Source organism: Cinclus cinclus, chromosome 2 (genome assembly GCF_963662255.1).
Source record: "Cinclus cinclus chromosome 2, bCinCin1.1, whole genome shotgun sequence".
NCBI lineage: Eukaryota > Metazoa > Chordata > Aves > Passeriformes > Cinclidae > Cinclus > Cinclus cinclus.
The window spans coordinates 12092801-12105742 of NC_085047.1; the positions used below are offsets into that span (position 1 = coordinate 12092801).

Below are 12942 nucleotides of genomic sequence, written 5' to 3' on the forward strand. Positions count from 1 at the left end.
ACAAAATATTTCCATATTTATCACCATATCCATCCTCTGTTTCAAAGTGTCTTGGAACTGACTGAATTGCAAATAATCTGTTCTGCCCAGGTGTTTTAACATAGTATTGACTGGTTTCTCCACAGGTTAATTCTCAGTCAACTGAAGCCATGGATGTTGGCCAAAGGCTAGAATGTGATTGACTAATGTCTAGACAAAACTAACATAACCTAATTAGTTGAAATGAAATTACTTTTTAAATTAAAATAGTTTATATGATATATCTTTTTATGCCAGGGTATGTAATATAACTTTTTCAGTCTGCTGAGGGGGTTTATCCATGTATAGCTGAAATTTTATTTATGCTTTGCATTTTGGGGAGCAAGAAAACGCACACAAATCGAAGTCTCTTACTGTATTCCTGGGAAGCACATTTTCTAGTGACTAGATCTGCTTTCATTTGGCTTTTGTATTTCATTAACAGACTGAAACACAATGTACAATAGCGATGTATGGCAAATAATGCAAAAATCAGGTCATATTTTATTTAAGAATTTTAATGTAATTGCTTCGTCCAAATCAATTTATACTTATAGCAAAATTCTCTACTTTTCAGACTAATAGGAGAAACAACAGTCCACGATGAAAGACAAAATTTGCAACTTTAATATTTTAATGTTAAAAACTGTGTCTTTCACATGAGAGGCTGTGTCTAAAACACCTTCTTACCTTCTCTTTGTCTTAATTACGTTTACCTGTGTTCTTTGTGATCACAGATGTCTTGATAAAACTACAGCTTTTGGTCTGGACCTAGTTCTCTAATGCTTAAAAAAGACCTGAAAGCAGTCTGGGACTTGGTTTTTTGTTTTGTTTTTGTTTGTTTGGTTTTTTAATCAGTGACTGTTTGCAAGCATTTTATACCTGCATTTAGGGTTGCAAGAACTAAATCCAGGAGCTTACAACAATCATACAGCTCTCTGTATATATGTAAATACACTTACACAGCAAGTGACAATGCATTTTGTAGTTTGGTACAGTGGAATGACAAATAGGATAAAGTCCTACACTGGTCTGAAAACAGAAACGAAGAAGTGCATCATATTATGCTAAGACACCATAGAATTTAAGGCATTTGAACAAGTAAGTAATTATATTTTAATAAAAACTTATTTATAAAAGTGCTCAAGAAGATAAATCCCTTATTTTGGTTTTCATATTCTTTCCCCTTTAGAATGCTGTACTGGGATACCCTGCTGGTTTTTTTTTTTTTTTTTACAAAGCACAAAATAGGTGTTAAAAATCATCAGTACAGAAAAAGTATGTAATATAGGAACACTATTATTCATGAGGGAGAGATGGTTCTCATTAATGTCAAATGTTTTTAAAAACATCACTTTTTATGAGAAGTTGCTGTAGTTTGAGCCTGTGGTTGGGTGTGCACAAGCACGCATCTCTATAATTGTTTGAATAGTTGCCAAACACTTGCCTAGAAAGAAAACTAAAAAGCTCTATTCAATCAGTTTTTAACTCTATTAGTTCCAAACACATTACACAAGAGAGAGCTTCTGGCTGGCATTCAGTTTATTCATTAGAAAGCAGCATGATCCATGGTCAGCCTTTCTGCACAATCCATAAACCTCATTCCAGAGCCTTTTGTCGTAGGCAAGGCAGAGGAACTCCCGTGAGCCCAGTTTAAAGAAAGAACATACACCTTAATTCTGATTTGCTGAGAGATTGCTGGGATGAGTTGACTACGCATTAATACAAAATAGCACATTGAAAAAACACAATGTGAAAACATAAGCCTAATACTATTTTACCCGATATTAACAATTTTGGTTCTTTTCCAGGACAACGTTTACAGTTTGCAAATATTTTACTGACCATGCTTTGTAAAGCCCTACACGCTGCAGTTAAGACACTGACGTTCAAAGATGTGATTTCCTAAGAGCCTGTATAAAACAAAAAATAAAATGATGAAACTATTAACAAAATCACAGCATCTCTTTTGGAAATGGGTCTTATTAACAAACAGAAGTTATCAATGTTTTCCTCACCAGGATTTATGTATTTACTCAGTTTCTCTGTGAGATTGGAATGGCAGCCTAGTTTACATCATTATTCAATATCTTTCAACATCTAAATTCCAGTTCTATAATTAAAAGATATCAAGCTAATAGATGATGTTTTTGATCCAGTCCACAAACATGGTGACTCGAACATACACTCCTGGTCGTTGGGGAAGCGCACACCCTTCACCAAATGATGTTACACCAACCAAAAACCACTTGTCCCCATCTTTGGATGTCAGAGGCCCACCTGAATCCCCCTGCAATAACAAATGCAGAAGTTAAAAGTGAGCAGTGTCAACTCTGAAGCAGAGCCTGTTTATGATGTTTCTTCATTTTGTTCTTTAAACATAGATGCTCTACCCCTGTATGGCCTGAGCACCGGGACTTGAGAGCAATATTAATATTTCCATGATAAAAAAAAAAAATCTTGAAAGAAAATATTTTTTTTCTTTATTTTTGCAATGATAGGAGCTTAAGCTGGTGCCAGTCCCAATACAGGACAGGACTTAGAGATTTTTTAACTTATTCTTTTAATGTTCAGTCCTTCATGTTTCACAAAAACTGGGTTAATGTGGAGGATTTTTTTCAGCTGAATATATTAAACCGAAACACAGTTCTATTTCCAGTTATCCCAGAGTTTTACTCAATTTCAAATTTAGAGAACAAAATAACAAGATTGCCAGAAGAGAAGGTGTCCTTTTCTCTCACCTCCTTTTCAATAGTTTAGCAAATGTAGCATTGTAATAGAGACTGAATTTGATTTAGCTTGAGTGGGGATGAGTCAGTTATGAGTGTCTTGTTTTGATGAGAAAGAAAACAACAACTATTTTTCACTGTCTATTGAGTTAGTTCAACCAGTATTAATTGTGCTCTCTCCAGGCCCTGTGAATGGATCTTTACCAGAGAATTCTGCAAGGACTCAGCCATTAAAATACTTCTGCCTGTAACTCTAGGGCATCCCAGAACATTAAAAGCTGTGACAGCAGCCTAAAGGGAGGATGTACTATCAGGACTTGCTCATTCATCCTTGCTCATGGCTGACTGGCCATTGAATCACAGTGCTGGTCACTTGTACTCTATATCACCCTGGGGTGCTACACTGGTTTTGGTTCAATATAAAGGTTCAGAAAGAAAAAGGAAAGGAGAAAACCATGAGGGGAAAGGACATTAAGCTTGAACACAGTACTTGTTCTAGACTATACTGGGCAAAGTTGAGCATGTGGCGAAGGTTTGGTTGGGAGGGCAAGGCAATAGGAATTACGTGAGAGTGCTCCTCATCAGGCTTAAGGAAAGCCAACCAGTCTCCATGCCACAGACACCATATTGCTGGAAGAAAAATCACTTGGCAGCCACCTCTGAGTACGTCCTCAAAGACAAACAGCAAGTTATAAAGAGAGCTGGAATGGATGAAAACTAAACCCCCAGGAACACATATCAGGGCAGAAAGGCAGCCTCTCTGATAGAGTGTGGTGTCTACTTAGGAAAGGTCTCCAGAGTCTACAGGTTCTGGGGAAAAGCAGCTTTGACCCCTCTCTTTCCCTTCATGATTTCTGAGACTTCATACTATTTGGTATTTATTTCTCTGTTCTCAGCATTTCCCTAAATATGTGCCTCTCTCCTTCATGGAATTGCTCAGCAGGAATTATTCAAAGCCTAGTGCAGACAGTTTCCAGTCCTCATATTTATCTCCTTTCATGGGACATTGTTAGCATAACATGCCAATATGCCAAGATGACACACACAAAAATTTGTTTTAAACTTGTATCCTGATAAATTATTAAATGGGCAAAGTATTCGTGAGTAGAAATTACATTAATGGACAGGGTTTTCATGAGTGGAGGATCAGGGAACATTTTATTCAGTAACTGAATGAGGTTTATGCCAGCAGTGGAAATTAGTTGCTTCTACTTACCTGGCAGGAATCTATTCCTCCCATGTCATATCCTGCACAGAGCATATTCTCAGTAATATTATATTTTGGCATCCATTGCTGGCATTTTTCATTGGAAAGGAGAGGGACCTCTGCTTCTTGCAATACATTTGAAGTGGGACCTGATGAAAATACAAAGGACATTTACCTGCAGCATTTAGTATGTGCATCCCGCTGGGAACACTGATGGTTTTGTTCCTGTTCCAGCATGCTTGGCACGCTCCTGAGCAGCAGGAATCCCTGCCTTACTGCTCTACTATTCAGGCTTATGCCCCTGTAATACAGTCACTGATTAAACAGACCTTGTTAACCGAATCCTGTCTTTCATTTGTGTAATGGGACTGAATTTGGTTATAATTAAATCACGATTACTAAAATCAACGACTGTGAACTCACTGTAGGGAGATCTAAAGAATGATCAAAGGCTTATGAACGTGGGTTGTCCGGTGTGTCCTCACTATTTGTTGTGTAACTTTGGTTATTTAAACTTTTTAAAAACATTCCTTTCATTAATTCCTACTCAAAATTTTAAATGCACTTTAATATAGAAGTCAATGCATTCAACTGTGGAAGTGAAATGGCATGTTTACTATTTCAGAGAGACTCCAAATCTGGAGCATATGACATACAAGCAGAACATACATTTCACACTGCAGTCAATTTCCTTGACTTCTTGGGAAAATCATTTGCACATTGTCAGAAAGACTAATCTTCCTCTTCCCTCTCCCAATATCTGGAACCAAGATGAACATATTTCATGTTGAGAAAAGTCATCATAACTTAGTCATCATAACTTCTAAGTGGATGTTATAAGCTTTCTTCTTAACCTAATGAACTTAGATATGCATGTTTTCTTCTAATAAATATGTTATAACTATAAATTTGCTTCAGAGATGGAACAGTGTAATGGGATAAATTCTAAATTTCCATATGGAGGAGTAGCTCTCTAAACAATTTGACCTTAGCAGCCAATTTAGAATAGGAACAAGCTTTCCCTCACAGCTACATGCCTGCCAGAATTTTCCAAGCAGATGACCCACCTTCATTCTTATTATCTCCCCAGCCAGCAATGGAACAGTTAATTCCTGGTAAAAACTGCTGACTTTTTTCTGGTAGGCAGATAGGTTGTATGTAATCTGTGAACAAGAAACAAGTAAACAATTTCAACCTCTTCCCTTTATTCAGGTTTCTATGAAGTCAAACCAGAAAATGTTCATTAGTTCAAACCCACCTTTTGGCCAAGATATCCAGAAAGTACTGAACAGACTCCCCACCACCCTCACATGCTTAGCATTTTTTTGCATCATAGAATAAATGGGTCTTTCGGGAAAATAATAACTCACTTGTATACTGCACTTTGTGCTGAAGGTGCATCAGAGCAATATCACTGTCTTTTGTTTGCTTCATGTAATGAGGATTTATAATTATTCTGTCTATGTTTCGAACCACTGCTGGAGGCTGTGCCAGATCTGACTGATCGTACAAGCCAAGAACCGCTTGCCAGCGGGATGTCTTTAATTGTCTCCTAGAAGTTGCAAGCAGAGTGTTCACAATTAGGCATGATTAATGAAAGATTTGAAAAATACGTGTCAGATAAAATGCTGACATTTAGGCTTGTGGTAGTCTGTAGCATTTGCATTTTGTGAAATAAAAAGAACAGAGTAGATATGCTTAGATTCCAAGAGAGTATCACTGTCTTAAATCCATGCTGCAGATCTGCATTGCTGATTTTTTTTATGGTGAGCTTATAATGCATTATTTATAATGAATTAATCACCGGTGGTGCAGAGGAGGAAAATACATTAACTAAATTACCACGGCTTTTTAAACACTATGAAGAATACTGCTGACGGACCAGCAGGCAATTAATATTGGTCCCAGTTAGAAAACTGTAATGGAATGTCTAAAGAATAGGAGGTCTGAGATGTTGGAAATGCTGCAGTTCGTAGACTCAGAAAACTGATCTCCTAGTTCTTAATCTCAAAAAAAAAGATACGCTAAAACAAAATATGGTATAGTCTGCATTATTTTTTTCTAGTCTCCACAGGCAGGTTTGAGGCTGTATTCATCAGAGAACTTAAATATTTGCTGGCTTTTAATAAATCACTTAATGGTTTCAAAAGTACATTTTCAGCCTGATTTTTGGACTGAATTAGTTTCTGCTCATCTTTTGGTTTGATATCAAGACGTTCTTTTTGTTCTAAACTTGGAGTGTTCAAGTTAAATGTTCAGAAGGTGTGAAACTGCAAGCTTCAATTTAAGAAAATTCTAGCAAAGGCAAGATGATAAAATAGATGTAGTTGAAAATAGAAAGGTGATTCAAGTGAAAAGGAAATATCAAGACAATCGTGGATTTATTGTGTGGAAACTAAGAGGGCTTAATCCTTTTCATTTTAGTGTCTCTGTGTGGAATGTAGTTCCTGACATGCCATGAGGAAGCATTAGGATTTTGGCAGTCTCCACTGCCATACAATTTAGCTGTTTGTAGTGGAAGCTCTAATTTTTGATCTTTTTTTTTTTTTCATATTCCAGTTTCTATATGTCTTTGACAACACTTCTTTTTATTGTAGGTATTATGAAAGAAAACCCTAGAAAATACTTCAATATGCATCACTTCTTTGAATGGTACAAATAACACCATAAAGAGGATATCCAATATTCCCTAGTCAATGCACATAAATCAAGATTCATTCCAGTGATGCACAGTTAATCTTGATCAATCCATGATAATATACAGGAGGAATGCTGGGTTTAATTTATGGGATATGTTGTCACCTTTCATACCATTGGTAGGGATTCACCTAATTTATGGAGGCCCACAATAATTATGGATTACGTACCAATACTCAGCATTAATACCATGCATTTAAAGTGCAATTCCTTATTGTTCAGGAAATGCTGCTTGGTTTCCACAATCCTCTGCATTAAAGTAAGGACTGAGGATTTACTGAGGAAGTAAAGAAACTTCAGATGAGCCTACATGATTCAAAACATGGTCATTAAACCAGGAGTGCGTGGTTGATTTTTCATATCAGTGTCACAATTTGTTAATAATCTGATGCCTCCTCAGTGAATTTACACAGAAAAGAACATTACCCATAGACACAGTGTGCTGCTGTCACCAGCCACTCATCACTAACAAGGGAAGCTCCACAAACGGGTTGTAAATTAAAATGGAGTGAAACTATCCAAGGCCAAGCCTCTCTTCTGGCATCACTTCCACCTACAATTCTTGTTCCATTATTCTGAGTTACCAGGTGCTTGCCACAAGCTAAAATAAAGCAAAATAGAATCAAATAAAGTAAAAAAATTAAAGGGATGTAACATATTTTATTAGACTAGTCAATTTTCTTGAGAAAAAGAAGGTTTTGTGGAATCTGAACTGCTGCTCAAAAATACTGTGGAAAAAGGTTTGGGTTTTTATAGCTGAAATCAAGATGCAACTCTCTAACTTGGATTTAGATGTTTTCTTTCCTCAGATCTTGCAGAATTTTTATACATTTATTTTATATATGTTTTCACTACAGATCCGTCTCTAGTGTACTCTTAACACTGAAATCAAGTGAAGACTAAATTTTTCTGTGTTTATATCATTGTGAGTATAGCATTTATAGTCTAATCTCTAACCTTTCCATTCAAGCTATAAACATTTGGCTTTATGGTCTGAACAATTTTATCTCTGTGAAATATTCCTGGATTCTGTGTACTTACATTGAATGTTACATTGCAGATGAACCACCAGGTCGTCCAAACAGTATTCTCTAGAATGAAAGTGCAATTAAATCACAAATATCTGCACACCAGACAACCCTGTCAAATATATATGCATACACACATAGAAAAATTTATAAAACTATATATATAAAAGTACATTAGTTTAGCAGTATCAGCCTCTTAAGTATAATAACTAATGCTACATGTTTAAATTATATTTTAATTATAAATAAACAACATTATATGTTATACAACTTTATATGTACATATTCCTCTTCAATGGGAATTTAATTGATTTTTATTATGGAAATAAAAGTAGACTCTTCTTGTGTTTCAGGAAAATGGGTCATCTGTCCATGACAGATTTGCAAGAAAGTTATAGCTCCCTATGGTATTTTTTCCTACCTGTTGAGATGTTTTCAATACCTTACCACTAGAGATCAGTGTGACCAAAGAATTTAAGAACTGTAGTTTTATATCCCTGTATCATTTTACTAAGAAAAAAATGCTACTGTAAAATACATAGTTGCATATGCTAGGTTAGAAATTATTTAGCAGAGCTATAAAGCCAGAATCTGAAGAGCACAAGACCACAGATCAAAACTGCTCAAGCATTTCTGGTACCCAGAGGTTTTAATATTATGTTCATAGTCTGTAATGAATCTGAAACACTTGGGACAGTGTATGTGCTAGCAATTCAAATCTGATACACACAGAAATGCGAATGAGAGGAAGATAGAAAACCAAGCTCTGCCAACAATTTGCTTCCAGTGAAAATTTCCATATTCCATTTTTAAATAGAATAGGTGAGTGATACTTTAAACATAATAGGGAATGATGTATCCCTCACTGTTTGCTCCAAAATTTGACATCTGCTGTGAGTGAAATGTGACCCAGTAATTTCCCAACGACAGAGTGGTACAAGGAATAAATTGGGAACTGTAACGATTTGCCACCTCCCCAATTAAACCTTCAGTACAGTGGGGTGAAAATGAGATATTTTTCTGGTCCTGAATAGTCAGTCCCACATTGCCATTTTCCATTTCAGGGTAGGTACCTAATTTTAAAGCTGTAATTTAAAACATGGAAACCAATTTCTGCGACTTGTATTCAAATCTGTAACCAGACAAACATCAAGGACAAACAGAAATGCATAAACCCCCAAGAAACCAATACAATCTTCTGCCTAAACCTCATACCAACTAAATACCCTTTTTCCACAATACCTTCATGTGCTTTCAAGGGGGGGGGGGGGATCCATAAACTACCCAAACAACCAAAATGTCAGATTTGTACCTATAATTTTACATTTTTTTTTCAATGTAAAGGGAGTTGCCTGTCCCACCACGAGTACCTACTGGTTGCTTTAGTAGAAATTACTTCAATTTGCCTCTGTTTTTTCTTCTTTGTGGAGCTAGCTCCCAGCAGGAGAAGCACTTCCTTGCCTGTGCTTCAGCCCAGCAGTTCTCAGCTGCCTCTTGGTCAGCACAGGAGTGGCCAAAAGGCACCAGAGGCGTGTGCTGAACACCCTCCTCTGTGCCTCTCTGAGTGTCAGCTGTCAGCAGCACGCCAGGAAGAAATCTGGAGTAGTTAGGATGTCTGTGAGCATGATCTTCACTTAGAACTGGCAAAAACAACTAGTCCCTGTGGAATCTGCTCACATATATCTAAGAGGCAGGATTTGGGGCTCTTACAAAACTATCCTGCCAAAAAAATCACATTACCTTAGGGCACCAGAGAATTATTTTGCTGTCTCTGTCACTGCAGTTTTCAAGCCCTATTATATGTGCCCTCCTTTGTTTCAATGGTGGATACACTTGAATAAAAACCAAAGACAATGTGAGAAATATATTTTATAATTATATTACCAGTTAATTAATTCAGTTGCTTAAATTTTCACATCTGTGTGATCCTTCTAGCATTCAATATATGCACAAAAAACATGTGTGAATTTGCAATAGTGTCACCCCACAAAAGGATTCCTATCAGCTCTCCAGATGAAACATGGGAGAAGACACCTATTTCTGCAACAGAAATGCAACTAAGATAAATGAATTTATTCCATTTCCTCCTTCTTTAATCACTTTTAGTGTTTAATAGATATTAATAGAAAACATCTTTAAATCATTACTGCTCTTCAAGATGCCTTGTGGCAGTGTTGGTTTAGACATTCACTCAAGAAAAAAGAAAAATAGCCTCCAATGATATTCCATTAGTTTAAGATACTTTCACTATTCATGAGAATGATAAATGTTTGGGGTTAACACAGTATAATTAGAACATAAAATGTAACTTTTTTTTTTTTCCCCTGTAGACAAAATAATAGACCATAGAAAATTAGGAAGCGTCACTTACTTTATTACTATATGCTATGTTTATAAAAGGAAACTGAAAGAACATGGACTCTTGCTGTCCTCAACATGGTTTCGGCATTTTAGTAATTAGACAATAATTTTATGGCTCAGTGTTCTGGTAGAAATCCAGAAAAATTTGAACAGTAAGCCCTCATAAGCAGAAAACAGTAATTGAAGTAATCACAATTCTTTAAATGGATGATGGCAAGCCTTTTTCCTTGGGGGTTGTATTGTAAATCCCATCATTTCCTGAGGATGTAATCCTGGGCTAACGTCACATTTTAATTTAATTTGAAAGAAAACGTCAGTTTGGAGCACCCTTCAGAATAACTTCAGTTGTTATTTGGACTGAGAAAGGCTAGAATAGAAGAAAATGTATTCTGAAGATTGTGTCATCTAATAATTCACTTGTAAACACGGAGACAAATCCAGAAATCTTTTTTTTTTGACTGGGGATAATTTGTTTAAATATAGATACCTGTCTGTGGATGGTTTAAATGAGCAATCCTCAGTGTGTCCAAGGTCTAGATCAATAAAGTCAAAGGACTGTAGAGCACGACTCATCATATTTGAAAAGATGCCTTGATGGACCACATTTTGGAATGCTTTTTTATTTATAATTATTTCATTATAAATTTTATAGAATATTTAATTTTATTTACAGAGAGAACCTACTGTGACAACTACTCTCTAATTATGTCACTCCATCTTAATTCTTCTATATTATATATAGGTAGTCTTAATTCTACAATATTATGTACTCATAATTTAGAGATTTCTAGACAAGAAATATTTTGCCAAAAGAGCATATAATTTCCACAGTAAATTGATAGAGACTTCAATTAGGATTTGAGCTATATATCAGTGCATAAATAATCATCACCATGCTTAAAGGCATTGTTTGTATGAGGAAGAAACCTCACTGTACCCACCTTTTTGTTAAAATTAGGCTGTGGTTACTTCCTTTTGTGATGGTGATAAATGGGCCATCTCCTGTGAATAATACAGCTGATGACATGTTTACATGCCTGGGACAAAAAAAACACATGCATTTTTTTAGATATTCCAAAAATATTAATAACATTTATGAATAATAGAGTAACCAACATAATATAATAATTATTATATAATGTCTGAAAATATTATTAATAATTAAAAATATCCATTCTATTCAGTATTCCACCAGTGGAGAAACACTTGGGAAATGATTATGCTAACAGGAAAAACAACAACTTTTTACAATTTATTGTTTCTTCTCTTCAAATAATGACCCTTTAGCAGGAGATTTTTGAGGCTTGAAAGTAGTTTGGATTAAAATGTGAATCATTTACTTCCAGTCTTACATCTTATTCTATGATTTCTGATGCTACAAAACACTGAAAGCGATATGAGTTAATTCTTTTGGCAGCAGTAAATACTAATTTTGGCTTTCCTGTGCCACAATGAAGGGTTTGAAATGTCAGTTCTTAAATGTAGGGAGCTAGAACTTTATATGCCAAACAGGGCAGTAATAGCTGAACCTTGGAGTATCACACTGTTGCTTTTGTGAGTGGTGCAGTTGCACTTATACCATATTGTTTAGATAAGAAATGAAATTATATTTGTATTATGGTGAATCTAATGGAGTTAAAAAAAAAGAAAAAGGTTTATCTCATATATTTGTTGAAATCAGAGTGGCTGTGGAATAAGCCAATAGCGTCATGTTTGCTATTGAGCAAGAGTGGGGTATATTCATAGGGTGACAGAATCACAGAACAGTTTGGGTTGGCTGCGACCTTTAAAAGTCATGTAGTCAATTTAAAGGCAACATTTAGTCTATTCTTTGGCTAACTTTCTGCCTTTTTTTTTTTTTTTTTTGGTAGCAACGGCTTTTTGAACTAAGAATTCTGTCTACTATTGGTGAGGCAAATTGTTTTGACATTTAGAACCCATATCCAGATTTACTTTATAATCCATCCTGCATCATGTACTTTGTGATACTTTATATGACCAGTTTGGAACACATATCTATGAAATATGTGTTTCCCCCTTGAGGAAACATGGGGGGGGGGGAAGATAACTGTGGTTAGACTGCATAATTTTTTGTGGGGGTGACAGCCTCCCATCTGGCCCTTTAGCTTTACACATCTCAGGAGCAGGAAGAGAACCATTTGTTTAGTACAAGGGAGCACCTGCAGGTTTAATACACAGGGAGCACCTGCACTGTGTCTTCTCTTCAAATGCAGTAAATCTCACTCTCCTGGGACGGATGAAGTCTGGAATCTGCCTGCAAATCTGCTGTGCATGAAGTAAGGAGGTGTTCAACAACCCTGCTGTGCCACCAGGAGAGTTGTATGATCCACCTGCTGGAAAAGTCACTACTGCTGCATTTCTCAGCCTGGAAGTGCCTTTTAGACAGTTTGAGAGAGCAGTAAAGGGCCAAGCCAGGTAGGAAGAGTCAAATTCTATGATGAAGAACATTACTGAGACCAGCAAAGTATTCCCAGGAGCTAATTTCCTTCTGAGGAACGTTGCAAGTTCATGAAAGAATAGAGTGAAGAGTTTCAGAGTAAAGCCTAACCTCTCACTCTTGTTGGACTTTTAGGTGTGATGAAAGTACCAGTTCTACCCCCATTCCTGGGTACAATCCAGCAAAGACCCAGCTGGCTCTGGTCCCAGGGAAACAGGATTGTTTTGCATCTGCCCAATGGAATGATGAAAATGAAATGGTGAATGTGATTTGCTTGGTTCCAGTAAATAAGATGCTGACAACAGAGTTTAGCAGTGCTGTCAAATGCACACAGCTACAAGTGCAAGCAGAGCAAATTATTATTTCCAGGTTTCTCCAGACCATCAATTTGTTCATCTTACACCCCAGACTCATGAAGAATTGCCTAAGGTGTATTTTGTAGAT

The 12942-nt window shown here is 36.3% G+C and overlaps 1 protein-coding gene across 1 annotated transcript in view; it reads right to left on the minus strand.

Annotated features, from left to right (window-relative positions):
- Window positions 1-2152: 2152 nt before the first annotated feature.
- TMPRSS15 (transmembrane serine protease 15) overlaps window positions 2153-12942 on the minus strand; it is a 52604-nt gene continuing 41814 nt past the window's right edge. Inside the window, exons 19-25 of the mRNA XM_062510777.1 lie at window positions 10982-11077; window positions 7693-7742; window positions 7078-7252; window positions 5325-5506; window positions 5022-5117; window positions 3964-4103; window positions 2153-2308 (exon numbers count right to left, since the gene is read on the minus strand). Of these exons, the coding sequence (XP_062366761.1) occupies window positions 2153-2308; window positions 3964-4103; window positions 5022-5117; window positions 5325-5506; window positions 7078-7252; window positions 7693-7742; window positions 10982-11077 (895 nt within the window). The remainder of the gene's footprint in view (window positions 2309-3963; window positions 4104-5021; window positions 5118-5324; window positions 5507-7077; window positions 7253-7692; window positions 7743-10981; window positions 11078-12942) is intronic.